The sequence below is a fragment of the Panthera onca genome, chromosome B4 (genome assembly GCF_046562875.1).
Source record: "Panthera onca isolate mPanOnc1 chromosome B4, mPanOnc1 haplotype 2, whole genome shotgun sequence".
In the NCBI taxonomy this organism is placed as follows: domain Eukaryota; kingdom Metazoa; phylum Chordata; class Mammalia; order Carnivora; family Felidae; genus Panthera; species Panthera onca.
In genome coordinates, this window is record NC_138345.1 from 20,856,854 (window position 1) to 20,884,512 (window position 27,659).

General features: G+C 46.4%; 1 protein-coding gene across 3 annotated transcripts in view; it reads right to left on the minus strand.

The window, feature by feature from the left end:
* Window positions 1-27,659, minus strand: part of PIP4K2A (phosphatidylinositol-5-phosphate 4-kinase type 2 alpha) — a 186,814-nt gene that overhangs the window by 48,180 nt on the left and 110,975 nt on the right. For all 3 annotated transcript variants that reach the window (XM_060659177.3, XM_060659174.3, XM_078450357.2), the window contains exons 2-4: window positions 21,824-21,921; window positions 20,222-20,318; window positions 3,672-3,824 (exon numbers count right to left, since the gene is read on the minus strand). In XM_060659177.3, the coding sequence (XP_060515160.1) occupies window positions 3,672-3,824; window positions 20,222-20,318; window positions 21,824-21,921 (348 nt within the window). The remainder of the gene's footprint in view (window positions 1-3,671; window positions 3,825-20,221; window positions 20,319-21,823; window positions 21,922-27,659) is intronic.

A 27,659-nucleotide genomic window follows, 5' to 3' on the forward strand; every position in this document is an offset into this window, starting at 1 on the left:
CCACATAAATCCCAGGGTTAGTGTAGGCCTACTCAAAGCAGAAAGAAAGGCCCGACGTGCATCTCAAACGCCTCTGAGCGTCACCGAACAGAGCAGAGAACCACAACTCCTGGATTGCAGATGACGCGGCCTGTGTCTGATCGCCCGGAACAGCTACCCAGGGGCACGAGCAGGGCTGAGCTCAGCACCATGGAAAGTTACCCACAGCTCATTGGAAGGTGGCCTGTGGGAGGAGCAGGGTGAAGAAGGTTCAAGTTCGGTCTGGAGGAAGCCAGGCCGGCAGAGGGCCGGGGAACCCATGCAAACCGCCCCCTCCCTGGCACGATCGTGTCGATCGAGTGTAATTATCGTCTGGTTTCAGCAGCCTGTGATGATGATTTTCTTTTAAAGTCCTAGGAAATTCTGTGCTGCACGGCTGTTTGCAAGGATGACGTTTATTGTGCCACATGCCCCCTCTGTGGGGTGCTCCTCACGACAGCGCTGTCTGATCTTAATACCAAGAACAGTTGTGTTCCTCCTGAACAACCGATTCATCTGTACCTTCAGGCACAGCAGCCGTGTAACTGACTCACTCAGGTTTCTCTTTCCGCTTTGGATGCTAAGAAACTGCGGTCTACCGGACCTCGTGCTACCAAGCACCCTGGTCACCATGGCATGACACTTTCGGCTCATCCCATGCTCCGCTTTGTGCCTTCGCCCTCCTTCCCTCTTCTACGTTCCCTTTCTTCCCACTGATTCTATCTTGTATTTCAAACTTCCTTGAAGGCCACCTTATATCCTTTCTGGAATTAGGTCAAGAGTAAGATCGTGAACAGATGAATGAATGAATGAATGAATGAAACTCAGGTGGGGACACTGAGGTTCAGAGATCGCCTAAGTAGCCATTTCATAACAAGCTAGGATCTATGTCTCCTGCCTTTCAACGTCACGTCCTTTACATTAATTGTATTAACAATGGTGATTCTCAATGATCAAGACGCTTTATATTTAAAAATACTATTTCTAAGAGGAAAGAAAAATCCAGATGTTGGCTAACTGAGACTTTTCTGGATGAAGAACATACCGAGAAAATAACAATTTTCTAGCAGTGGAACGGAAGGAAATCTTGAGCGCTCTGAAAGCCCTGGGAGCACGTCAATCGATTTGTTTTGATCCCTGATGTATTTTATGTAACACTAACACTATGTCAGATCTGCATGTTAGGGTACAGGGACTACCCGGGAGAAAACGTTTCAAACAGTGATTTCTGTAAAGTCAAAAAATTCTCAACTCAATGTTGTCATCAAGCAGTTGATGCCTGAATTGTGTGTCACCTTTTACTAGAACAGTATCAGAGTCACGTATCAGAAGAGTATGTTTTCGTCAGTCACCTGAGGTATCACTTTGCTTTGAATGTTCTGAGGCAATTTAGAGAAAGAATAAAAAGAATGTCTAAGTATGACATTAAGTTCCAGAGGGGGAACACGAAATAGTAGACGGCTTAAAAGGTGAACAGGTAAAAAGCTGCATCTTACAATCCAATCCATTCAGAAGCCAGTGCCTTAGTGTTTCCCCCCCTCGCCTGTACTATGCCGGCATTTTAAAGCGTCCTTCATATTAGGCAATAGCATAAATGCTCTAGAACAAGTTTCAAAAGGAACAGATGTTATAAAAGATTTTTTAGATAGGAAATGAATTTACAGGCTGACTAATGTTTTTAGAAAACAAATCAGGCGCAGTCCCCCGTTTCCTGAAACAGAATATAGCTCAAAGATGTTGACAGATTTCACTGCGAGCAGAATGCAGTCGATCACATTTGCAAAGATGGGAGGAAACGGCAACTGCGAAGAAATGATCCACGATGGTCAGAACATCGTGCGTGACCATAAAGTAAGGAAGCTGACTTTTATTTTTTATTTATTTATGTATTTAAAAAAATTTTTTTTTTTTCTTCCAACGTTTTTTTTTTTTTTTTTTTTTTTTTTATTTATTTTTGGGACAGAGAGAGACAGAGCATGAACGGGGGAGGGGCAGAGAGAGAGGGAGACACAGAATCAGAAACAGGCTCCAGGCTCCGAGCCATCAGCCCAGAGCCTGACGCGGGGCTCGAACTCACAGACCGCGAGATCGTGACCTGGCTGAAGTCGGACGCTTAACCGACTGCGCCACCCAGGCGCCCCAAAAAATTTTTTTAATGTTTATTTTTGAGAGAGAGAGCGAGCGAGCAAGCATGAGCGGGGGAGGGGCAGAGAGAGACAGAGACAAAGAACCTGAAGCAGGCTCCAGGCTCTGAGCTGTCAGCACAGGGCCCGACGCGGGGCTCGAACTCACGAACGACGAGATCATGACCTGAGCTGAAGTCGGACGCTTCACCGACTGAGCCACCCAGGTGTCCCGGAAAATGACTTTTAAACAGACATCTCGGGAGCTCACGAGTCCAAAGGAGCACTGCCATCAACACAGTCACCTTAAGAGGCGGGTACATAATAATGGTTCAGAATCCTTTGGTTAGCACAGGCAGGGCCCTCAGCACTTTGTCTGACTATCTTCTGTGCAGCCAATCGTTACCTGGAGGTATTCAGGTAAAAAAAACAAAGCAGGACTCTAAAAGCGTGTGTGTGTGTGTATGTGTGTGTGTGCGCGCGCATGTACGTGTTTTAGCGTGTGGTTCAAACACGAGTTCTGAGGAGGACCGCTATGATGTTGTAAGCAATGGTTACATTCACGCCACTGTTGTGTGACTTCATGAGAGTGGTTCCCACCACCATATATTGAGCTCCTAAGGTATGGCAGACGGGTGCTAAAAGTACCTCATGTCCATTCTCCCATTCAACCCTCAGGACTCCAGAGTTAGGGGCTGTTATTATCTCCACTGTATAAATAAAGGAAGAAAATGAGGCTCTGAAGTCCAGAAGTCATGTGGTTAGTAGGCGACAGGGCTGGGATTTGAACCCAGGATTGTCATAATCGTGCGTGACCATAAAGTTTTTGGTCCATAAAGCGGCCATAAGAGCTCTTATTCCACAGTAAGTGGAAAAGCCTTTTGTATCTCTGGCTGGACCCTGAGAATAGTTGTTCTACCAGGCACACTTACATTGGAATTTATTGAGATTGAGGGAGGGAGGGAGGGAGGGAGACAGAAGGACAGACTGCTGCTCCCAAGGGTACCTTCATTTTATCCCCAGGGGATTATAAAGGGATAACATGAGGGGTGAAAAAGAGGCAGGAAACACAAACACCCACTTTCTCAAACCAAACAATTTTCTCAGAGTGGGGTGGACCTTTCTGGGACCAGGACAGGAAGAGACAGAGAAAACAGGACAGGATTTGGACATGTAAGTGAATAAGTCCCCGAGAGGTCAACACCTAATTTCCGGCCTGGGTGAAACACTTCTGAAATGTTGCCAAATCTTAAACCGAGTGATTTTAAAATCAGAACGGTCATCATCAAAACTATTATGGAGAAGAGTTTCACATGAAGAATGTTTTATACATAACTAATGATCTTCCTAGTATAAGAATTCCTAAATGTTATCAGTCATCTGGTCACAGTAATGTTAAGAAACCCAGCTAGAGGAGACTTTTATGACAAATGTGTTCTCCTCATTTCCTATCTAGATCTTTGGTCTTGGTCCCAATTCATCGCGACTTTCAGTTCACTTTCTCAAGAGTTTCAAATAAAGAAAAATTACCTGGTGGTATTTCTTCAGGATGTTGTGCATTTCGGCCACATCTTCACTTGTGATGGTCTTGATGATGTATCTCTTGTCATAGGAAGTGTGGAATCGAGCCCCGCTGCGTGCCTGGGAGTCGTTGGGAAGGGGTGCGCTCCTCGTCAAGGAATTCTTCCCGTTGGGATAAGGTTGGAGGGAAGAGGAAAGAGACTGGTTAGAGGCATGGCTTTCTCATTGGCAGATCACGTGCTGTCATCACAAGTCTTCAAACACGGTTACGTTTGGAAGAAATCGGTGTAAGTAGGGTGACATTATATATTCATAGTAACTCAAGCTGGTAGTCTTTCAAATGTAATGCAGACAGCTTGGATCCGTACTGTGCTTCTAATGTCCTTAAAGCAGGCGAATCCTAGAATTACAATCAAAGTTATTGTGTTCACCTTGTTCTTTTCTTTTTTTAAGAAAAACTTTTTAAAATGTTTATTTATGTTTGAGAAAGAGACGGAGAGAGTGTGAGCGGGGGAGGGGCAGAGAGAGAGGGAGACACAGAATCCGAAGCAGGATCCAAGCACAGAGGCCGGCACGGAGCTCAAACCCACGAACCGCGAGATCGTGACCTGAGCCGAAGTCGGACGCTCAACCGACTGAGCCACCCAGGCGCCCCTCACCTTGTTCTTTTCTGAGTGAGACAGGGCTCGGATTTTCTTCTGAATAAAATTAGGTTCCAGTCGTGAAAACCTTTTTTTTTTTTTTTTTTTTTTTTTTTTTTTTTTTTTTTAATATTCCCTGAGTGGTTTCCTTATAGGACAGGTATTCTCCTAAACAGCAGGTGCAAAGCATTTCTTTCTCCTAATTCTGGTAACATCTCCGTGAAATGGTTACTATTAATATTATCACAGGTTTACAGATGAGACAGGAGAAGAGATGGGGTGATCATTGGGCAAAGGTCACACGGCTAGTAAAGGGAAGGGCTAGGATCCCATCTCCAGAGCTGCTGGCTCAGCACCCAGGTTCTCAACTAGGAAAACTACTCAAAACTGTGTTGTCTGCGGCACGCCTGGGGAGGAGCTGGGGCAGGTGTATTCTAAACTAGCTCCTCCTAAGATTCTGACTTGGTCTACCCTCCACCCCCGCCTTCAGCCATTTTTGAGAACAACTTAGCTCCTGGAGAGTGGATGAGGAGGGGCTCTTGGAGCACCAGTTCATTCCAGTATCTGGGTCACACTAATGGCACTCTAGCTACATAAGCCCACCCTAATGTCTCCCCTCTTCTCATTTGTGACTCTCCTGTTTGAATCTCCTGTTTTCTTTCTTTTTTTTATTTTTAAGATTAAAAAAAAAAACGTTTACGGGCACCTGGGTAGGCTCAGTCAGTTAAGCGTCTGACTTCGGCTCAGGTCATGATCTCATGGTCCGTGGGTTCGAGCCCCGCGTCGGGCTCTGTGCTGACAGCTCAGAGCCTGGGGTCTGTTTCAGATTCTGTGTCTCCCTCTCTCTCTCTTGCTTGCGCTCTCTCTCAAAAATAAATAAAACACTAAAAAAAATATTTTTTTTAATAATTTTTATTATTAAAAAAATTTTTTTCAATGTTTTTATTTATTTGTGTGAGAGACAGAGTGTAAGCAGGGGAGGGGCAGAGAAAGAGGGAGACACAGAATCCGAAGCAGGCTCCAGGCTCTGAGCTGTCAGCACAGAGTCCGATGTGGGGCTCGAACCCACAAACCGTGAGATCATGACCTGAGCTGAAGTCAGACGCTTAACCGACTGAGCCACCCAGGCCCCGATGTTAATTTATATTTGAGAGAGACAGAGAAAGTGTGTGTGAGCACAACAACAAGGGAGGGGCAAAGAGAGAAGGAGACAGAAGATCTGACTGAGCCACCCAGGCACCCCAATCTCCTGTTTTCTTGACCTCCCCACCTTCTCACGCTGCTCACTCAGCCGGCTAGGATAACCTGTAGCATCTGAGAAGTCTGGTCCCCACCCCTGCTACCTGTGCTCCTCAGTGTTGCCCTTCCTGCCCTCCCTGGCCCCACTCGGCTGCGTCTGAGGGATTCAAAGGCAAAGACCCTTTCCCCCTCCAACTTCCTCTCTACCAGTGGGCACTCCAAAGCCCCAGTGAATGTCTCGTTAAGGGACAGACGTCTTTAGAGAGGCAGGGGATATCACTGCATCATGGATTTTCAAGGGGAGAGTTCCTCTGTGTCTGGTATATTCAAGTCTCCTTATCCTTTCCTTCCTTTCTAGATGAAATCCAGCAAGGTTTGGCCATATGAAGCAGAACTAAATTGCGGGGGCAGAGTAAGACCTCCTGAAGGTCCGCCTCGGGCCGAGGGAGGGTCTCCCAGGCTGGGTGCTGATGCCACGGCAGCGCACCGTGCTGTCCTGTGCGTCTCACTTGCGATGTGGAGGCCACACCTGTCAAGTGCAAAGCCAATGCTGCCGATTAACTGAATTTGCTTTCCTCAGCCTATTAGAAACTGGAGGGGCGGGGGGGAATCGATGCAACTTGCAATGACTTTACATAGCAGGATTTGGCAGTGTTAGGTCATTCTTAAGACCACTGAAATTCATTAGACCGAGAAGGATGGAAATAATTTTCAGGATGAAAATGGCCCTATTGATAAAGAGTTTAATTCTCAATCACGTTTTTCTTTCTCCCCTCAAAAAAAAAAAAAAAAAATTCTCCTTAGTAGAATAAAAAGGAAGAAAATCAGAGTGAATTCCCCCTTTAGGGGTTTTAAATGCTAGCAAAAAAAAAAAAAAAAAAAGCAGTCATTGCTACTGGCTAATGGTCTCACATTTTCCTCCCACACGTTAACCTGCAGAAAATTATTCCAAATAACTCCTTTCAGGAAGGGGGTGGGGTATATAGTAAAGGGCACCTGTGTTCTGCAAAGGACAGAATTAAGGTAGCATACTTACAGATCGCTTTCCTAGGTGTTACAGAGACCACTGGGAAGACAATACAATTGAAAGCTGCACACTAAGTGCTTCTCAAACTTTAAGGAGCAACCAAATCACCTGGGATCCTGTTAAAATGCAGGTTCTGACCCAGAGGGCGTGGGGTGGGGCATCTGAAGCAGATGGGGCTGCTCACAGCAGGTCTGTCGCCCGTGGGACAATCAAGGGTCCACTGAATGGTGGCTATGACGTGTTTTGTGTGTTCTTAGTGCATAAAGTCATTACACACTTACCTGCATGAACACCTTTCCCGTTATATTCTGTGCAACTCTGCTTTGATTAAAATGGGAGGCTTTACGGTGAGGATGAAGAATTGATTGCATCCACTGTATTAATTCATTAAAGGAATGTTTCATTATGATATGTACAAGGCAGCGTCTGAATCTCCCAAGGGCTGGAAATCATTCATTCAATGAGCAGTAACTCTTTAGCTCAGATGCTACCTCCTTGCAAATTCTTTGTCTTCCCCATCAGTTTCAAATATATTGACAAGCATTTATTATAGACTCTGTATGAGCATACTGCCCACATCCTAATCCTGGTCATAACACTTTACAAATTCTAATCTTAATTCTGCCTCAACTCAGTTTTTCAATAATCACTTGAGTGGTCCCAACCTACAGGGCCTACTTCCACTATGTGTAAGGATTTTTTTTTTAAGGCTCTTCAGTTTCAAATAATCAGTGAAGTTAGGAACAGATACTTGTCACAGTTAAGAATGTACCTTTTATAATCACTATGAATGTAAAAAGACAGGGAATCAAGTTCACCGAAAGACCTAGACAAGCAGAAAATCAGAAGAGAAAACACAATTTATACAAAATGCACGATCCTTGGAATGAGTCAAGCACTTGGGAAAATCCAACTCATTGGAATGACTCAAGCACTTGGGAAAATCCAACTCATTAGTTTGTATTTTATTTTCACAACATTCCTCTGAGATAGGAAAGGTCAGGTGCATTTTCCCACTTGAAGATAACCAAACTGTGGAGTACAACGGAGTCAAGTAATAATGCCTAAGCCTCCTGCTGGAAGCTTCCTCTGAGGAAGCCAGAAAGGGCAATTTTTGAAAAGACTTTTGACATTACTTAACATCGTCATCATCGACTTTCTGTGGTCTTTGAAACAAGGTAGGAGACAGAGAGAGAGAGAGAGAGAGAGAGGGAGTGTGTGTGTGTGTGTGTGTGTGTGTGTGTGTGTGTGTGTGTAAAGGCAGTACTGTGTAATGGTAGGGAACCCAGTACACGTTCTGTCACTCCTCAACCCTTGGATGTCATTTAGCCTCTCTGAGCCTCAGTTTCTGTGTTTGTGAAATCATGGAGAATAAAGCAGGGGAGAGGGGGAGCTGAATGAGATGTCTACCTCAGACCTTTCATAACTCTAAGAACGTCTTTACTCGAAGGCACGACGTGCCGCTCCAGGAACCGGAGATTCACCTCGGAGGGTGAGTCCGTATGTTTCCCAACAGAAGTCCAGTCAGAAAAGTACGCCCACTCAGCAGGGGCATGAGGATGGTTTAGGACATCTGGGCCATGATTCGACAGGGGGTGGCAATCGTTCTTAGGGGAGCATGAAACTAACGCTTCGCTGATTGCAGATGGGCTCAGGACAATTTCAGCAAGGCCGAGAAAAGGGGCTGAGGGGAGGTCAGGGCTGCGGGCGGACAGGACTCGCTGAGCGGCCTCAGTACAGTCTGCTACCTAGCGAAGCCGAATATTGAAATTCTTCGGTGCGCTCTGCTCTGTCCCAAAGGAAAAACGGACTGTAGCATCACACAGGACGCTTGGTGAGTTTGCGAGGTCAAGAGGAGGAAGGGCCGAGAGAAGCAGAGCTTGGGATGGCCTTCAGGAGCCCCCAGAGGGGCCCTCTGTGTGTAAGTAACTCTCTTAATCCAGAGGCACGACAGCTGGAAACAACCTTGGAGATTATTCCAAACCATCCCATTACAGGCAAGAAAACAGAAGCCCAGAGTGGAAATGACTTGCCTGCCTCAGTGCGTTAACACCTCGGTGGGATGAGGTACGTGGGGGGGACCCTGCAGGGGCAGTCGGCCACCATCCCTCCCGGGCTGGAGAGTCTGGGGCTCATCAACAATGCGACTGTTGACACAGATTCTGCCGTGGTGACAAATGCCTTCTAATCACAACTTAAGAGCACGGGCGAACTGGCCCAAAACCAAAAGTGTCTTCAGGTTTGCAGTTTCGCCAAGTAAAGGTAAATCCTCTCGGTAACAGCTTCGACGCGAATGCAGCCCGGAGTCCTCACTTCGCACTTTTATTGACATGTGTATTTATGTATCCTGACTCATCCTAGGGCTGTTCGTTCCTCGACTTGGGGGAGGAGGGGGAGGAGTAGGAGCCGTCTTCTCTCCAGGCAAGAGGGGAAAGTGATGGATGTTTGTGGAACAGGTTTCGGGACGGGGAAAGCATGTGTGGCTGAGACCCGGGCTTGGAGTCAGACAATCCGATGGCACAGAGGGGGCTGGGAGATGCCTAAGCACTCAGTATTTCTGCCGGTCCCGTCCGTGCACTGGGGTGACAGCACCAATCCTGAGATTTCTTCACATTTCTGACCAGGTGGCATAGTTCATTGTGCCTGTTTTAATTAGTCCACACGTTCTGGGAATTGCTGGGGGTTCTCATTCTCTTTTGGGGACTGGCTCCTATCTTTACAGACTGCCCCATCCTCTGTCTTTCCCTGCTTAAAGCAATAAGGGTTTTCTTGGCAAAGAATGCCAAGGCTGAAAGAAGTAATCCTTTCCTCCGGGAGTGCTAAACTCTGGCTCATTCTCTACAATGCTCAACTGGTAAGGAAAGAAAGAAACAGAAAAAGAAGTTAAGGCAAAATCTGCAAGCTAGGACAAGATCTGCACGGAAGAAAGAAGGTCTAGCTGATGGCACCATTTAAAAAAAAAAAAAATCTTTCTAAGGGCACCTGAGTGGCTCAGTCGGTTAAGCGTCCGACTCTCGGTTTCAACTCACGTCATGATCTGGCGATTTCGGGCTCTGTGCCGACAGCGCAGAGCCTGCTTGGGATTCTCTCTCTCTGCCCCTTCCTCACTCATGCCGTCTCTCTCTCTCTCAAAATAAGTACATAAACTAAAAAAAAAAAAATTCTTTCTCATCTGGACCACCTGATTTAAAGACCAAGTCTGAGATGAAAGTCTGATCTAACCAAAGGCCTACAAAGCACCATTTATAGGGCTGGTTCAGAGACCTTCAAGGTAATTCCTATTTCCAAAATAAAAAATTTACTGTCAGGAATGTTCACCCTGACCTACCTGTCCATGTGTATGAGAAAGCTGCCTAGAGTGTGGAGCTCTACTCTCATCAGAGAACAGATTCCCTGTCAAGGACAAAGCGTAGAGAGTTATATATTCTGAAATAAGGTGTGCTTAAAAAATTCAAAATCTGGGATTCTGAACCTCTCAGTTCAAAAGTGTGAACACGCAAAACAAAGTGACCTGGGGATATCTGGGGTCAAAGTCACAACACGGTCACAATATGAAGGCAATCCAGGGCACTGAGTGTGTGAAATGTCCATCCCATTACATAGTCCCAAGTCTAGAAGCCATCGGAAGAGAACGCATTATCACCAACCTACTAAGTACACACTCACCAGAAGATTCTGAACGTCGAGACCATCTCGCTGTGTTTACTTTATTCATACGTCTATCTAGTTTCCTGATATTTCCTCAGGTTCACATTAACATAAGCTGATGAGGAAACCAGGAGACGGTATAACATGCAATTGGACACGGAAACTTTAGAAATCAAGACTACGAATTTGGACAAGTTATTTAAGCTCTTTGTGCCTCAGTGTCCACATCTGCAGAAAGGTAATAATGATGAGGATAATGATAATACCAGTCAAAAGTTTGCCTGGGGGTTAAATTAGATAATGTAAACTTTTTATAATAGTGCCTGGAATACAGTAGTACTCGGTAAACAGTAGCTATTATTATAAATAGTAAATTTCACCTTGGAAGCTACTTAGAGGTGCAGACTGATATTGACAGATGATTCTGCAGGTTAGGAAGTTAAGAATGAAGGATTTATAGAGGTGCCTGGGTGGCTCAGTCGGTTAGGCGTCTGACTTCAGCCCAGGTCAAGATCTCACGGTTCACGAGTTTGAGCCCCGCGTCGGACTCTGTGCTGACAGCTCGGAGCCTGGAGCCTGCTTAGGATTCTGTGTCTCCCTCTCTCTCCCCCTTGCCCACTCACACTCTCTCTCTCTCAAAAATAAATAAACGTTAAAATAAAAAAAAATGAAGGACTCATAATAAGTTCTTCTAATTTGCTCTTGATTCCTCCTGTCCCCACCCTGGCCAAGCCTCTAGTTTGTACGCAGTGAAAATTGAGAGCCACACACTCTCCATTCACCTTTGCAGGTTATTTCCTACAGCCCTCCATAACAACCACTTATATTTTTATAAAAGAACTTAAAACATTTTTATAAAGAACTTTCAAGTTGAAAATTCCCAACCCGCAAGGCCTTTCTCCTGTCCTTGGCCCCCGCTTACCTCCACCAAAGGGAAAAGGGGCGGGACAAGTCTCTAAAGAAATAGAAAGGTGGGGGGGAGGCAGCTGGGGGCAGTGGGTGCCTCCTTCTTGAGGAGGAGGAAGGGAGGAAAGTAGGCTGGCTGAAGATGCCCATGAATCTGCAGGAATAGCAGGGGTGGGGGGGGGAGGGGATGGACTCAGGGTAGCTCAATCTGTAGGCCTCCGTTGCCTCTGTTACCTCGAGGGAGAAACAAGAATAATGAAGGGTGAGCAGGTGCCAGCTAAAGATGAGGGCTTGAGGAGAGGAATGGCGGTTTGGAAAAGTAACCTTGGAACTGATCGTCCGGGAAGTCACCTGTGTAATTGGTTGGCTTCCCATGAAACCACAATCCCATTCAATGCGGGGCCTTAAAAGACTCACGTTAATATTCAAAATATGAATGAACAGACCTTGATACAGTGTCACTGCCCATAAGGACTCAGCATGTAGGACAGAAATAGAGCAAGTCAGAAGTTAAGGGCAACGAGCCCGCCCAACTCCCCTCCCCCGCCCCTCACTCTGTTACCGGATTATCTGCAAAGAAAGTTGGACTTCACGTCTCTAGGTTTCCTTCTCGCTCTCCTAATGGCTATTCACTAATAGTTACTGCTGCTAGCTTGTAGAGACGTAGGAATGGATAATGCTTTGCTATCAGTTTAGGGTGAAATCTAATCATAAATGTAAAACTAACTGCTGTGTTCATTGGCTACCCCTTTCTTCTATACATGGGTTAGCTTCATATTATAAACGAGGTAACGTTTTAAATTCACTCGTTCTAAATGGAAATACCGTTATCGCAACGCCTGGCCCTCAAGAAAAAGGCAACTAAAGTCAGTGGTGGAAGGAAAAAACAAAATCATATACTGAATATAAACGAATCTTAAACCGCGAACATTCTTCTGTCTTCATGGCGTTACTGAGCTGTAACTCACATACCACACAATTCACCTACTGCAAGTTCAATGGTTTTTTTTTTTTAGTATATTTACAGAGTTAACCATCCCCGCAATGAATTCTGGAACATTTTCATCACCTCAAAAAGAAACCTGGGCCCGTTAGCAGTCACTCCCATTCTGACCCGCTCTAGGAAACCACCAGTCCACTGTCTTCTAGATTTGCCTGTTCCGGACATTTCATGGAAACGCTCCTACGGGACAGAGGCATGTGTGACGGAACCGAACTTTCTTCTTGCAAGTCCCTGACGTGACCGACGGTGCTGGCTGTAGCCCCTGGGCCGTCTCTGGGCGAGTGAAGGGACGTTACGGGCACCCTGTCCTCGGTCCAGTGCAGGGGATACATGACAGGCAGCAGATGTTGTGTCGTGGGGTGCTTCTGGGCTTGCTGGGGAGTCGGGGGAGAAAACGGACTCTGACAAAAACTGAAATTCTGGGGCAAAGCTATTGGAGGTAGGGCGGGTAGCAATCTGACAATTGAGTCCAGTTTTGCTTGCCTATCTTGCCAGTTGGTAAGTGAACTTTTTCTTCAGCACCTCCATTTTCCACAGCCACATATATTACGGATCGTACAACACCCTGTCCCCAAACCTCAAGAGCTGTGTTTGAAGCTCCAATATACCATGTCAGCCCTCGGCAGGGAATAAAGGAAGATCATGAGAGATACGGCTCCCTCTTCAGCGGCCTTCGTGCGCTTCTAAATGGAAATTTGTCGTCATTTCCCTTCAGAAAGGGATTAATGGTGTCATCCTTCCTCCCCACTCCTCTACAGTCTACACTGAAGAGGTTTGTTTCCTCAGTGGGAGGTCCGGGGTTGGGGGCGGGGGGTGCCCAGAAAAGTGGAGGAAATGTAAAGGTCAATTTGATTAGCTCATTCTTAGCGGCCATCTTCTAATGTCTCTCATGAAAATGTCATGATTTAGCAACCGTTACGGTCCCCTGTGCATTTTTTTTTTTTTAATACCCAAGCATTTTGAACACTTAATTCTCCTCGTCTTAGGCATTTTTGGTTTCTTCCCCCTCCCCCCCTGCCCCCCATTTTGATATGATTTGTATTTCTGTTAAAACTCATGGATGGAGAGTTGTTTTCTTCTTCTTCTTCTTTTTTTTAATCAACAGAGAGGCCGCTTAAAATCAAGCCTGTCATGCTCCAATGTATAGAGGCCACCATCTCACAAAGAGAACACGTCAATATTGTTTATAAGAGCCTCGGCGACTGTCGTCTACTCGAGATGACTTAATAACACATTCAGAGAGTTGACAGCTGGCAGGGCCTCAGCAAACATCGCATCCTTCTCCCTCATTTCACAGATGAGAAAACTGAGACTCACCGGGAGTAAGTGACTGGACGTAGCCACAGCCAACAGTCACTGAAGATCCAAAACTCAAACCAGCCCCCTTGCTCCCAGGAAACGCTCTTTTTTCCTAACCCACGCTACCCGTTTTGTGGACTTGAAACCTGGAAGCCGATCGCTCCCTGCGGACAACTCAGGATTATGATTACATGCCTCGAATCACAAGGCGGGGAGCCAGGAGCAACCACCCAATGAGGCTGCTTTCTGGGTTTGCATTTGACAGATCTGAGAAGGCACAGATGGTCCTCTGACCTCGTCAGAGGGGGAAAGACCAACACGCTAACTTGAACATCATCATCAAGGATTTATTAAATGCCCACTGTGTTCGAAGTCGTGTGTTAAGCTCTTTGGGAATTTCAAAGAAAGTCTGAGCTGTGATCCCAGGCGCAGAGGGGCTTTCATTAAAAAGGGGAGCAAGACACATTGCAATTTAACACTTATCGATAATGAAACGGCGGAGAAAAGAACACAAAAATGAATGGCGATGGCCAGCAGAGAAAGAAGCAGAGATGCGGGAACTCCACAGAGCGCCATGAGACCTCCTTCAAAAATCCCAGTCGGTTAAGCATCTGACTTTGGCTCAGGTCATGAGCTCACGCGTGGATCGTGAGTTCGAGCCCCACATCGGGCTCTGCGCTGACAGTGTGGAACCTGCCCGGGATTCTCTCTCCCCACCTCTCTCTCTGCCCCTCTCCCCTACTTGCATACTCTCTTTCTCTCTCTCTCTTTGTTAAAAAAACAAAACAAAACCCTCGGGTTGGTAACTGACCGAGATCAAAATACCCCAGACCTGTGTCTAAGGATTGTAATAAGCAGACACAACATCTAACCCGGACAGGAGCTCCCTGACAAGATGACTGTCCGCTCCTGGTTGGAAATCACGGGTCATCACCCAAAGTGGGTTCAGGGTGAGGAACACAGGCAAACAGGAAGCCTGAGTTCTCAGGTGGGGACAGTAACTGGTTCAATTCATAAGAAAGAGCAGAGAAAGCACGAGAAAAAAAAAAAATCTGATGATGTTGGTGGGTTGTGAGGGAGTTTTCCCAAAAGTCTGGCAGGAGATTGTTCGATCCTTCGGTTTTCAGCCCCGGGAGGAGCTTCTGTCCGATACGCACTGTCGGGCCCACGGAGGCTCAGCCGCGAGGCCCGCGGGTGTGAGAAGCTATGAACAAGCTGGCCCAAGAGACAACAGTCTCAATGGGAAAAGGAAGAGCTGATAGGGTTCAAGGAGCAAGTTCCAGGTGGTGACAGGGTAGGTAGGTTTGTCGAGAGACAAGCACCCACATGCCAATCCCTCCCAGGCCCGGGCCTCAACTCCTGACCCTGACCCTGACCCCGAGCACCCCCCAGGCTGCCCCACTGCATGATGACCTGCCCCTCCCCCGTGACTCGCACCCCTGCTCTCCCAGCCCCTCAGGCTCCGCCACCCCCAACTCCTGTCACGTGTGTCTCAAGCTGCTCTCTGCCTCACCCTGTCACTCCCAAGTGCCCTGGTTTATGCCTCTTCACTTTGCTGGGACATTGCACAGGCTCCGGGTTTTGTTACCTCCTCTTTCTGCATTCTGCGCGTGACCACCCTCAGTCATCTTTACACAATCCACACGTCCTCACATCACTCCCCTGTGCAAAATCCACACGGCTGCTCCGGGGCTGACGAATCTGGCTGAAGCCTGCGGTCCGGCTTCCCGTCCTTATCTCCGCAGTCCCGCCACCACCCAGGGGCCGAGCATTTCCTGGGCTCTCGGCCACCATGCTCTGGCCCAGAAGGCTCGCTTACCTTGGTCTCCCCCCCCCCCCCCCCCCCCCAGCCCTCCCTCCCTTTCTGCCTCACATATTTCCTACGGGCCTGCCCAAGGCCTGGCCGCTGCTACGTTCTGGGCCTGCACCCTGGTGGGCACGTTGGACTCAGTCCCTGCCCTCAGTCTAAGTGACACTTGGGAAATCTACGTGATGACAGGCGCTGTCTTCTGCAGATATTTTGTTTTCCATAGCTCCGCACACCCTGAAGGTCTTTCTTCACACCGTAAAAACGTTATTTTGAAACCCGAAAGGACAACATCAAAAGTTTCAGACGTGAGCTTTTAGAATCAGTTGTTTTAAAATTAGAATTCTCTGTTACAAATACAAAGGAGAAGGTGCATCAGATGCAAATAATGAGGGATTCTAATTCAGGAGACGCGGCAGGGGAAGAGAAAGCCCGGTGATTATCCTCCACAAAGAACAAGAGGGCCTCAGTCTCAATTACGTGCTGTGTCGGGGCTTAACTGCCTCATCCCCGTCCTGGGGAACGTTTTGGTCTCTGGCGGGCAGTCCTCTCCCGCAGCTCAGAAACTTTAAGCGAAGCCTCCCTTTCACTTCCCAGGCCTGTTGTGAAACGTTCTGGTCCTCGGAGAGGCTGGAAAGAGGGACGCAGCTTTTCTTGGAGAATAGTAAAAAAGATGTCTGGGTTTCTGTAAATCTCATTAGCGTCAAATACAGAATCTGACGTGGAACAGTTTAAAAGCAAGCGAACGACAGACACAAACAATGGGGCGCCTGGGTGACTCAGCGGGTTAAGCATCCCACTTCGGCTCGGGTCATGATCTCGCAGTCCGTGGGTTCGAGCCCCGTGTCGGGCTCTGTGCGGACAGCTCAGAGCCTGGAGCCTGCTTCGGATTCTGTGTCTCCCTCTCTCTCTCTGCCCCTCTGCTTGTGTTTGTTTTCTCTCTATCTCAAAAATAAATAAAGTTAAAAAAAAAAAAAAAAGAACAGCAGTCTCTAGTTTTAAAAAACAAACAAAAAGGAATCCCCTTGCTCTGTCTTCCCTTCTGCATCGCCTATAATGTCTTGCACAGAGCCTGACAGGCAATAGATACAAATAAACACACAATGAGTGGTAAATGTGTGTGAAATCATCCACCTAAAGGGGAGCAGAGCCTCAGGTGGCCTGGAACCTCAGGGCCAGTGACAGTGGAAGCCTCCATGGGGGCATCCGTCTTCAAAGATGCCTTATACCTTAAAAGCATGGTAACGGGGACTCACTTTGGCCCAACAATGAATGATCGGAAGAATATAATCCAACACTGAGCGCTTTACAAACCAACGAAGTAATTTGAAAACACACGTATAAACTGGAGAAAGTTCTGAACCTGGACACACACATACACACCTACACAGAAGTTTCTACATACACGTGTGTGTTAAGTGATACTGTTGTTAATGAAGAATATTCTAGAACTATTGCTTATGAGAAAAAAAAGTTTCATTCTTAAAAGACATTCAAGAAACCAAAACCAGGGGAAAGATACAATTGTTGATAGCAGGATTGCTTTTCAATTCTTCTCAAGAAGTTTAAATTTGCTGCTAGAGGTCAATTAGGTAGCCTAATTACTACGTTCTAATGTGATGAAATTCAGCAATACTGACTTTTTACAGGTGCAGCAAAAAGGCATTCACACACACAAGGCAGGTGGACACCATTCACCCATCTGACTTAACGCGAAGGTCCAAATACTAAATGAACCAGGCAGGGGGCTCCTGATCACTACGCGGATGCAAAGCCGCTTGTCCAACAGGCAAACACTTCAGAAAAACAAACACATCGAGGAAAAGCAAAGCAGTGTGGGGCCTGTTCCCCTCTAGCCATCCAGTGCCGTCAAAAGATGATCAGACCCCAGGTCACTGATCTCACTTTTCAAATCAGACCGAGAGAGAGTATTTAACTTGGTACTGCGGATGTCAACTGATACGCGTTCCTTGTTCTGTCCACGAGAGACGCAATGTCTGGGCGGTGGTGAGTTGATGTGCCGGGCAGCTGGGACAATGGCCCGGCTAGTCCTGGCCCGTTCCCACTGCTGGGCATTCCGGGCCCTGCCCCAGTCCGTGGCACCTCCACCTTCACCCCGGCAATGCCCGGAGGCCCTCAAGGTATGAACTCAGAGCCAGAGCTGGCACAACTTCCTCCTTTTTTCCAAACCGAGTAGCCAACAGAGCAGGTGGGGCCCCACATCCACAATCTCATCTTCAGGTTAAACTGCAGGGCCTGCCCCTCCCGAAACTTTTTTTAAGAGGTAGAGACTTTGGGAAAGCGACGTGGGACTGGAGGGGAAAACCAGGACGTAGCTCTGGTTCGCTTAAGTTACTTTGAACACCCACCTTTTTTTCTCTTTTTAATAGAAATACAGTTGCCAAAGAGAAAGCAGCAATTTAAATGCCAAAAGTACCGGGCGTAGCTGAGGAAGGGAGTGGTGTTCAAATGATTAATTATACTCACACTGGCTCTCCTCTGTACTGATTTCTCCTGCTAAGAGCTTTAGAGATTTGCCAGTTAGTTCCACGAATCCTCCTCCACTTGCCTAATTTGCCTTTAAAGTTTGTCCTCAGCAATTTGCACTTTCTTAAACATCAAGTTTACATGGTTTTGTTTTGGGGGGCGGAGGGGAAGGGGAAGGAAAACTGGCTCATGTCTTGGTATTTTTGCAACAAAACTAGTCATTTTAGGACATTTTAAAAACGACTTTCATCTACAGTTAAGATTTCAGGCTGTAAAGGCTCCGTTTTTGATCTCACTGAGCAGTGCTGATTATGGGAAGAAACATAAGGACTTCATTTTGGTAACAAATGGAGGGGCCTAACAAGATCCTGGAGCAGAGGCCCTCAAAAGCCGGTTTCTGTGAAATGCCAGTGTAGTTGTTTTATTTAAAAAAAAAGGGGGGGGGGGCGGCGCCTGGGTGGCTCAGTCAGAGTGTCTGACTTCGGCTCAGGTCACAATCTCACAGTTCTTGAGTTCGAGCCCCACATCGGGCTCTGTGCTCACAGCTCAGAGCCTGGAGCCTGCTTCAGATTCTGTGTCCTCCTCTCTCTCTCTCTGCCCCTCCCTCTCTCATACTCTGTCTCTCTTTCTCTCTCAAAAATAAACATTAGAAAAAACAAAAAAGGAGACATGAGACTCGGGTAGAGGAGAGTTTCTTAGGACGTCAGTTGTCAGCTACTCATTCCTTTAAACCATTCAGTTTATTTCCGTATGGCCTTTTCAAATGTATTAGCAGTCCTTAAATAATGTAGAATCATTCCTTTTCATTTTATACAAACCTTTTTTTACCGTTCCAAGGTTTATTCTTTACAAGTGACTTATTTTTTTCAGCAGTACATCCCCGGTCCAGGTTTGACTGAAGTTCTTTCTCTTATGCATGAGGCCCAAAGCTGAGCGTGCACCCCACCCTTCCCCCTACCCCCTCCACTTTCTCGGGCACACCCAAGCCTCTGCTCAGAACTCACCTCTGTGGAAATCCCAGCCCTGGCCCACAGAGGAGGGAATATCACTGGCAACCTGGCCAGCATTGCTTATTCAAAACGTGGGAGCTTGGAGGCTTCTTATGCCTGAGTGAGCATGTGAGAAATTCTGGGGAACTTTCAATAATGGGGCAGGGCAGGGCGGGGTGGGGTGGGGAGGCCCACACATCTTTAAGAAAATGTACTAACTAAGCTCAATTTGCCTTCGACACCCTATTTTTTAAGGAAAACACAGGGTAAAGCCGTGTCAGTGTTCAAACTGTAAGGTCACTCGGGGGGCAATATGGCACTTAATGTAGGATACATTAGGATTCTGATTTGGAGCGAATGAAAGAAATGTTTACTGGATTTGGAGGGATTTAAAATAAGTCAGTGCTCACACAGCAAAATGAACAGACTGTCCTAAAAGACCAGAAACTAGCCCTTGCCTCTCTTAACTCAGATTTTCTGCTCTTAAAAAAAATCCTTGGCTTTTACGTATCTGACTGATTATATTAAGATCAAGTAACTGATGTCAGGTCCTTTCTTAGGAGAAATGACCACGGATCGGCACTTAGGACAGCACCATGATCTTGATTGTATTTTCTTTAAAAAAATTTTTTTAATGTTTATTTATTTTTGAGAGAAAGGGAGACAGAGCGTGAGCGGGGGAGGGGCAGAGAGAGGGGGAGACACAGAATCCGAAGCAGGCTCCAGGCTCCGAGCTGTCAGCACAGAGCCCGATGCGGGGCTCGAACCCACGAAGCGCGGGATCATGACCTGAGCCGAAGTTGGGTGCTTAACTGACTGAGCCACCCAGACACCCCCATGATCTTGATTGTAAAAGTCAAATTTGAGAAAACCAGGCAAATACGGGGGTGGGGGGGGGGGACGGGGAGCAACAGTGGACATTTTTATGTGGTGGGCACCAAGAACAGACGATGTTCCCAGGAGCGGCAGGCTCCTGCTGGTGCAACAGCCCTACGGTCACTAGACCACACCAACCACTCCAGGTCACGGTGCACAAGGCGTGGCCTCCGACAAAATGCTGTGAGCAGGAGAGTCGGGTTCAGACGATTGGAAAAGCAGCAAATCAGCACGAAAATACAACTTTGGTGATTGCTAAGGGGACCCTGTAACTACAGGAAACGCAAATTCAAGACCCAACGTGCACACTGGCACTGACCGTCGACACGCCTGATGGCAGAAATCAAAAGAAGGCTGTGCTGACGGGCCACTTCCTCCAGGAAGTGAGAGTATCATCTGCAACGCTCACGTGCGTGTTTGCTTCCCGAAGAATGGTCTTTTCCTGCCGACCGCTAACATCATTTTGCCCAGAGACTCCTAAATGACGGAACCCGGCCTTTATTTCAGAAAGGACACTGAAACATTCCTACGTGAAATGAAAATTGCCATTACGTAATTACTCGTGACGAAAAAAAGGTCAGTCCTAGTTTACAGAGCAAACCCTACTGGAAGCAAAGGTTGCAAAAAAGCGACTCACCTGGAAATCCTGATCGTCGATGCCAAACCTCTCCCGCAGGTTCCGGAAAACCATCGGGCAGTATTCCTTAAACTTGAAGTGGCTCGGCATGTTTTCTCTGAAACGGTCATAGTGTGGAATAACGTTTAGATGTAGACTTGACTTTGCCACCATCTAGTTCCACGTGCAGCCCAAGTGCCCAGGGTTCCCCACCCGCACAAGGCTGGTACGGCCCAGAACCAACCACAACCCACAGTAAACCCGGGGGGACACAGGGACAGACTGGTGGCCTTCGCCTCCTCTCACCACCTATAGGGGCACTGAGACTAGACGACCTTTCTAATCCCAGCCACTCCTCGCGGCCACCTTCCCAAAGAAGAGGTGGAAAGAGAAGGGGCCACACAGACGGAAACGGTGAAGGAAAAGCAAAGAACTTGGGGAGCCCGGGGTGGGCAGCGGAGCGAGCCACAGACGCGCTCCCCACATTCGTCCTCAGGTACCTGCTGATTCGAGTTCACAAAACAACACTATCTCTCACTCCTCCAACGACCCAGCTGGTGCTATCCACAAATAACCACATTCCAAATGCACACAGAAAAGGGGCACCCTGGGTCGCGTCCGACTCTTGATTTCAGCTCAGGCCGTGATCTCACGGCTTGTGAGTTTGAGTCCCGTGTCGGGCTCCACGCTATCGGCGCAGAGCCTGCTTGGGATTCTCTCTCTCCGCCCCTCCCCCCCAATCAATAAACTTTAAATAAATAAATAGATATATAGATAGATAGATAAATAAATAAATAAATAAATAAATTCACATAGAAGAAAATCCCTTCAAAAGGTCAACTTCTAAACAGTTTGAAGAATTAACACATCAGCTTCACATCAGAACAATGGCCACATGAAGAAATTTCATAATTGATCCCCACGCGGGAGAGATTTCTGTAAGGCTCCTCCCACTCGGAATTGCTTCCTCCTCTGTGCACCCGTAGATACATACACACCTGTATAGTCGTACTTTGCACACTGAATTATGCGGTAATTTGCGTATGTGTCAGATTTCAAGCACCTGCCTGACAGCCCCCTGAAGGCAGGGCCATGTCTTCCACTTCCTCGTCCCTCCTCTCAGTGGACAGCTAATACATAAGAGGTGCTCCATAATGACATCCAAAATGACAGCCAAATGAAGGAGAAATACTCTCACTGCCCAACATGGCATCCAATCATGTTTTAGAAAAATGTCCCTTAATTCTTTATTGTTCTGTGAAGTAGTTATTTCTGCTCATAAGGTCAGCATTATTAGAGTTTTGTCCCAAGACCGCTCAGGTCCACAGCTGCTAAAAATCCCAAGCAATTTACAGCTTCAAACATTTCAATTGTAATGAGAATATCACTTTTAACGTGGAAGATATTCATAGAGAACAATATGCCATATGGCAAAAGGATATTACCCAAGAGGGCCTGCCGTTGCTTTTCTGAAAATGACAGATGGTTATGTTTATCACAGGATTAACTTCATCAGCAAAACTTTACTCCCACCCATTGAAAACTAATGCAATTACAGAAATTCACAAAACTCATACTCCTGGCAGCCGTGTCAGTCTTATAAACGGCCGTACTTGTACTTACTTGTTAAAAAGGTGATTGTCCACCTTTATCTTTGAATAGGCTTTGAAGTCATCTGGCATCAGCATAACAGGGATTTGAACATGGCTCAGTTCATTGATCTAGAAAGACACAGAGCAAAATGACACAGGTTAGAAATCTCTCCGCGGGAAGTGCTGGACTTGAACACACATCTTGGGGAAAAAAACCCAGTGGACACGAGCACCTCCCACCCCCCACCCTCCTCCTCCTCCTCCTATCCCAGATCATCTCTCTTGCTGCCCTCCTCACTCCCTCTACAGGCTTCACTACCGCCCCCACCTCACATCCGGCTCCGACTGCTCGTCTCCCCTTCTGCTGCTGGGTGTGGCCCCCCGGGTGACAGCGACGAGGGAGGAATTCTGGAAGGTGAGCCCTCGTGGCCCCCTGGCCCTGCTTCTCCCATGTATCTCCCCACCTCCTCTCCAGAGCCTCAGCCCAGAGCTTCTCGGATTGCATGTCTAAGCCAACTTCTCCCCGCAAAGAGAATGCTATCTGACAAAGAGGGCTTTTTAATTTCTGACATAAATCTCTGTTGAATTAATGAACAGGACTATTTCTTTACACATTTGGGTACCCAAAAAACCAACACTGTCATCCGTGTGATCTTTACCTTTCTTACAGGAACTAAGTATTGGGGCAGGGCATGAATGTACCAAAAGAAGAGCCTTCGTGAAAGAAGGGAAAGAGACATAGGGCCCCAGGGCTAATGGGTTTCAAAGGCGTCAAGAATAAAAATAAAGACGCAGTTGCAGACGACAAAGGGTTGGATCAAGTTCTAAGTTCCAGCGAATGGCAGGGGCAGCTCTGACACATAACTTGGGAAAGGTTGGACTTTCTCTTGGTAAATTATTTTTCTATCTTGGTTCCCGAGCTATACGTCCCTTGTTGCTACTAATGAAAACCCCTCAGAAGATTTACACCTCCAGCAAGTGGAAGAGCCTCAGAAGGGTTCTCAGTTACAAAAACAAAACAGAACAAAGGGGGAAAACTGAGCTCTTTGATAAAGCAGAGTGGTTAACACATGGCTGGGATCATAGAATGGAGAGAAACATCTCCAAGATGCCTTCCTTCTCCTAACAGGAGTTTAATCCATTGGGAATGAGAGGACTACCAAGCAAGCATGAACGGATGGGTTTCCCTGAAGACAGGTAATCAATTTCGACACTTAGTTGGGCCACAGGAAAGCTGGGGAGCTCAACCACACACTTCGACATTAAACAAGCACCTTTGAAGGAAGCAGAAGTAGCCTCATCACCTGAGGGAAATACTTGCAAATGGCGTCTGGGGGATGGCGTCTGGGGGACAGCATCCCCGCCACAGGCCTCCAGGAGCCCCGCGGAGCATGAGCTCACAGACAGAAGCAGAGTGGGATTCTGCAGAAACCAAAATTATTCTCAAGACTTCAGCTGTAAGAATGACCAGATACAGAAAAGGAAACGAAAGCCATGTGTAAAATGTATGAAGAAGAAAAAGACAGGCTGGCAAAAATGAGTAAACTATGGGACTTTCAAAATGACCAATCAGGTTGAAAAGGGATCCAATAAAACTTTTACAAAATGAAACTTATAGGGGCATGAAGGACTCTACTCCTGAAATCACTGTTGCACTATATACTAACTAACTTCGATGTCAGTTAGGAAAAAAAAAAAAAAATTATAACTGATGAACTGGAATCAGAACAGAAGGCCCCGAACCCAGGGCCCTGGAAGCACACTGGGTAACTGGTGGACTGGAGGGTAGGTCTGAGGGAGTTCCCCAGAACACCACAAAGAATGAAAATGCAATATATAAAGGAATGGGTTAAGGAAGAAAAAACGCTTACGGCAGGGGGTTTGAAGGGAGAGTAAGTGAAATCTTAGAGGAAAGGAACAGAGAGTATGGGGGAAGAGACAGTGTTTGAAATAATAAAGTTGAAAATGTTTTCACACCTGATGGAAGTTATGCAACTATGGATACATAATACCCCGTGTACACAAAATAGTCTAAGAAGAAGTCCGCTCTTAGACACAGTGTAGTTAAGCTGAAGATACCAAGAGCAGAGAGAAGAAAATTGGCCAGAGGGAAAGGACAGAACACAATGAAGGCATGACAACCAGACTGACGGCTGACTTCTCAACAGCAAAGCTGGAAAGCCCCGAAGACGGTGGTCTACCTTCAAAGTGAAAAATACTGTGTACATAAAACTGTATGCTGCGGTATAATATATATTTGGGCTATTATCGGGGTCCCTGGCACAAATCTAAAACCCCTGGAATTTCCAGAGTGATAGGATTACCTTTTGCCACTCATCAGGCACCCTGTTTGAGCACGCCTGAATTCATGCTAACGAGGTGACTCCGGGTGAGGCCCCTAGAGAGCCAGAGAGATGGGGCCGGTCACTGGAAGGGCCAAGTAAGAACAACTTTGGAACTTTCAGCCCCGCTCACTGACCTCTGAGAAGGGGAAGGTTGTTGCTAGAGATTAAGTTCCATTAAAACTCTTGAACAAGAAGTGCTGGGCTTCTGGGGGCGGTGAACACATCCACGTGCCTGGATGTGGCAGCACACCCCAGGTCCGTGGGGACAGAAGCCCCGGTGCTCGGGAACCTTCTGGGCCTCCGCCTATGTACCTGTTTGCCTGGCTGTTTATCTGGATCTTTTATCACATCCTTCATAGTAACCTGGTAAATGTGCATACGTGTTTTTTACATGAGCCGCTCTAGCAAATTAATCAAACCTGAGGAGGGGGTCAGGGGACGTCCGATTTACAGCCAGTAGGCGAGAAGCACAGGTGACAGCCTGGGACATCTGAAGCAAGGGCAGTCTGTGGGACTGAGCCCTTAACCCGCGGGGTCTGATGCTGTCCCCAGAGAGGCAGTGTCAGAATTCACTGTCCTGTAGTATTGAAAAAACGTATGTGGGATATCCACTAAAACTGTCTTCCAAAAAGAAAAAAAGAGCAAAATAAAGGCTTTTTCATAGAAACAACACCCGAGAACTTACCGACAAAAGACCTCACTAAGGGAACTTGTAAGTCTTAGAAGCATGTTATTTAGCCTCTAAGGATATAATTCAGAAAGGAAGTAAATGTTGTGAGCGGAAGGTATGAGATACAAAAACAATTAGTAAGCAAATAAATTTGTAAATATGAAGACAAATACAAGTAAGTATCACCTATATAAAGTAATAACTGCTTAGTTCTCGGGATCAAAATAAACACTTAGTAACAACAGCAGGTAAGTTGGGAAGCAAAGTGACGGGGGCCTGTTGTATTGTTCAGGAGAGTGAGGCAACTTTAAGTATTGTAACATTTAAAGTAGAGAAACAGAGTATATAGCTTCCAAACTAGTAGAAGGCGGGGGGGGGGGGGGGGGGGGGGGGGGTGGACACAGTGCGAAAAGAAATAAAAGTCATTATTTTTAAAAAGAGGAAAAAATACTGGCGTCTGGGCTCAGTCAGTTAAGCATCCGACTTAAGCTCAGGTCATGATCTCGCGGTTCGTGAGTTCGAGCCCCATGTCGGGCTCTGTGCTGTCGGTTCAGAACCTGGAGCCTGCTTCAGTGTGTCCTCTCTGTCTCTCTCTCTGCCCCTCCCCCGGTCGCACTCTGTCTCTCAAAAAATGAATAAACGTTAACAAAATTTTTTTTCTTTTTTAAAAGAAGAGGAAAAAGTAAGCACTGCAAAAATGGGACAAATAGAAAGTAAGTGATGAACAAGGCTGGATAGACACATAATCCCAATAAGCATAAGTGGACAAACAATTAAAAATAAAGACTGTCAAAATGAATTAAGAACTACAGGCTATATGCAAGAGAAACACCTAAAGCATAACTCAAAAAGGTTGAAAGGAACAGAAAAACCATATTAAATAGTACCGAAAATTACTGAAAAGCTAGCTTACCTTTACTAACATCGGGTAAACTAATAACTTTAAGACAAAAGCATTATTAAGGGTAAAGAAGGCCTGTACATAACGATAAAAGGCTCAATTAGCCAGGAGGCTAGGATTCATATTGTAAGTACCTCATTAGTCTGGAATTATGCAGCAAAAATTGTTAGGACCTCAGGGAAAATGGGCAACCCCTTATTATCGAGAAAGATTTGAACATGCTTTACTGATAGTTCAAAAAGCCAAAAGAACTAAGAAAGATAGAGATTTTTTTTTTCTAATTTTTTTTTCAACGTTTTTTTAATTTATTTTTGGGACAGAGAGAGGCAGAGCATGAACGGGGGAGGGGCAGAGAGAGAGGGAGACACAGAACCGGAAGCAGGCTCCAGGCTCTGAGCCATCAGCCCAGAGCCCGATGCGGGGCTCGAACTCACGGAGCGCGAGATCGTGACCTGGCTGAAGTCGGACGCTTAACCGACGGCGCCACCCAGGCGCCCCGAGATTTTTTTAAGCAACATATTAAACAACAATCATTCAATATATGCTCTTCCAGGTGCTTGGGATATGTTATTGAAAACAGATTAAGATGCCTGCCCTCCTGAAGCTTACATCTGAGTGGGAAGAGTCGGTAAATAAAACATAAACTTAGTAACATAAATTATCTACTATGTTAGAGGACTATGGAAAAAAAAAAAGAAAAAGAGCGGGAAGAAAGGGCTAGGGAACGCCCATCAGTGCATGAGTGGGGGTCCCCGAAGTATTTTAAATAGGGAGGGTTGGAGTAGACCAAGGTTTGGAGAGAAAAGTTTAACATTCCAGTGCAAAGGCCCTGGGGCAGGGCATGCCTGATATGCTTGGGACATGGAGACCCCTGTGGCTGGAGATTACTTGAGAAGAGAAACAGGAAGGGCTGAGATCACTGGAAAGACTGGCTTTCACTGCCAATGATATGGGAGCTGTTGCAGGGTTCTGAGTGGTAGAGTGTCCACATTACTTAACTTGGGGTTTAAAAAGATTACTGGAGGGGTGAGGGTGGGCACAAGTATGCGTCAGGGAGACCAGTGACAGCAGTGTAGGTAGGAAAGGGGATATTTTTCGAAAGTGGAGCCAACGTCATTTCCTGAAGTTCTGAATGTGGGGGGTAAGAAAGAAGCCAAGACTGAGGCCGAGGCTTTGGCCTGAGCAATTAAGGGGACAGATGTGCCATCATCCAAGGTGGGGGGAGAATTCTGCGTTCCTTCTCATGCTTTTTGCTTTTTGAATCATGTTAAAGAAATGCCTGCTGTAAAAACTGCGTGCTTTAACAATTTTTTAATAACGACAAAATGGAAAACATACACGCAAACTATCAGGCTACTTACAATGTACATATATAAAATGTTATGCCCTGCAGATTCTCAAACCTTATTATGATCAGATTAGAAACCCCCACCCGCATTTCCTGATCCACTGTCTTTTTTTTTTTTTTTAAACACAATTGCTGGGCAGCCAGCTTCCCAAAGATACCATGTCCTTGAAAGGAATGTAGCATAATCTGAGCTGAAATCGTGGACTCCCTCGAGCTAGTCGTTTGCATGGTATCTCACAGATGCTGAGTATCTACCACATTCCTCTGGAAATTCTCAAATATCCCTGGCACTCCTGGGAAATTTGCTGCAGTGCCCCAGGGCACCTTGGCAGAGTTTGGGAAGTACAGATATAAAATACGGCAGCAGATGTTTAAAACGGCAAATGATATAATCTAATTCTAGAATGAAATCATCAGAATAATCCCTTAAGATTCATTGTAGTGGATTATAATTTACAAGCACTTTATATTCATCCCAAACAAGCTTCATTACAACCACCCGTTAATCTTTAACCTGCATACATGGATGTTCTATCCAGATAGTTTTCTTGATAGAACTCTGTATCAAACGCATTGTGCAAGGCCAAATTACCATTCTGTTCC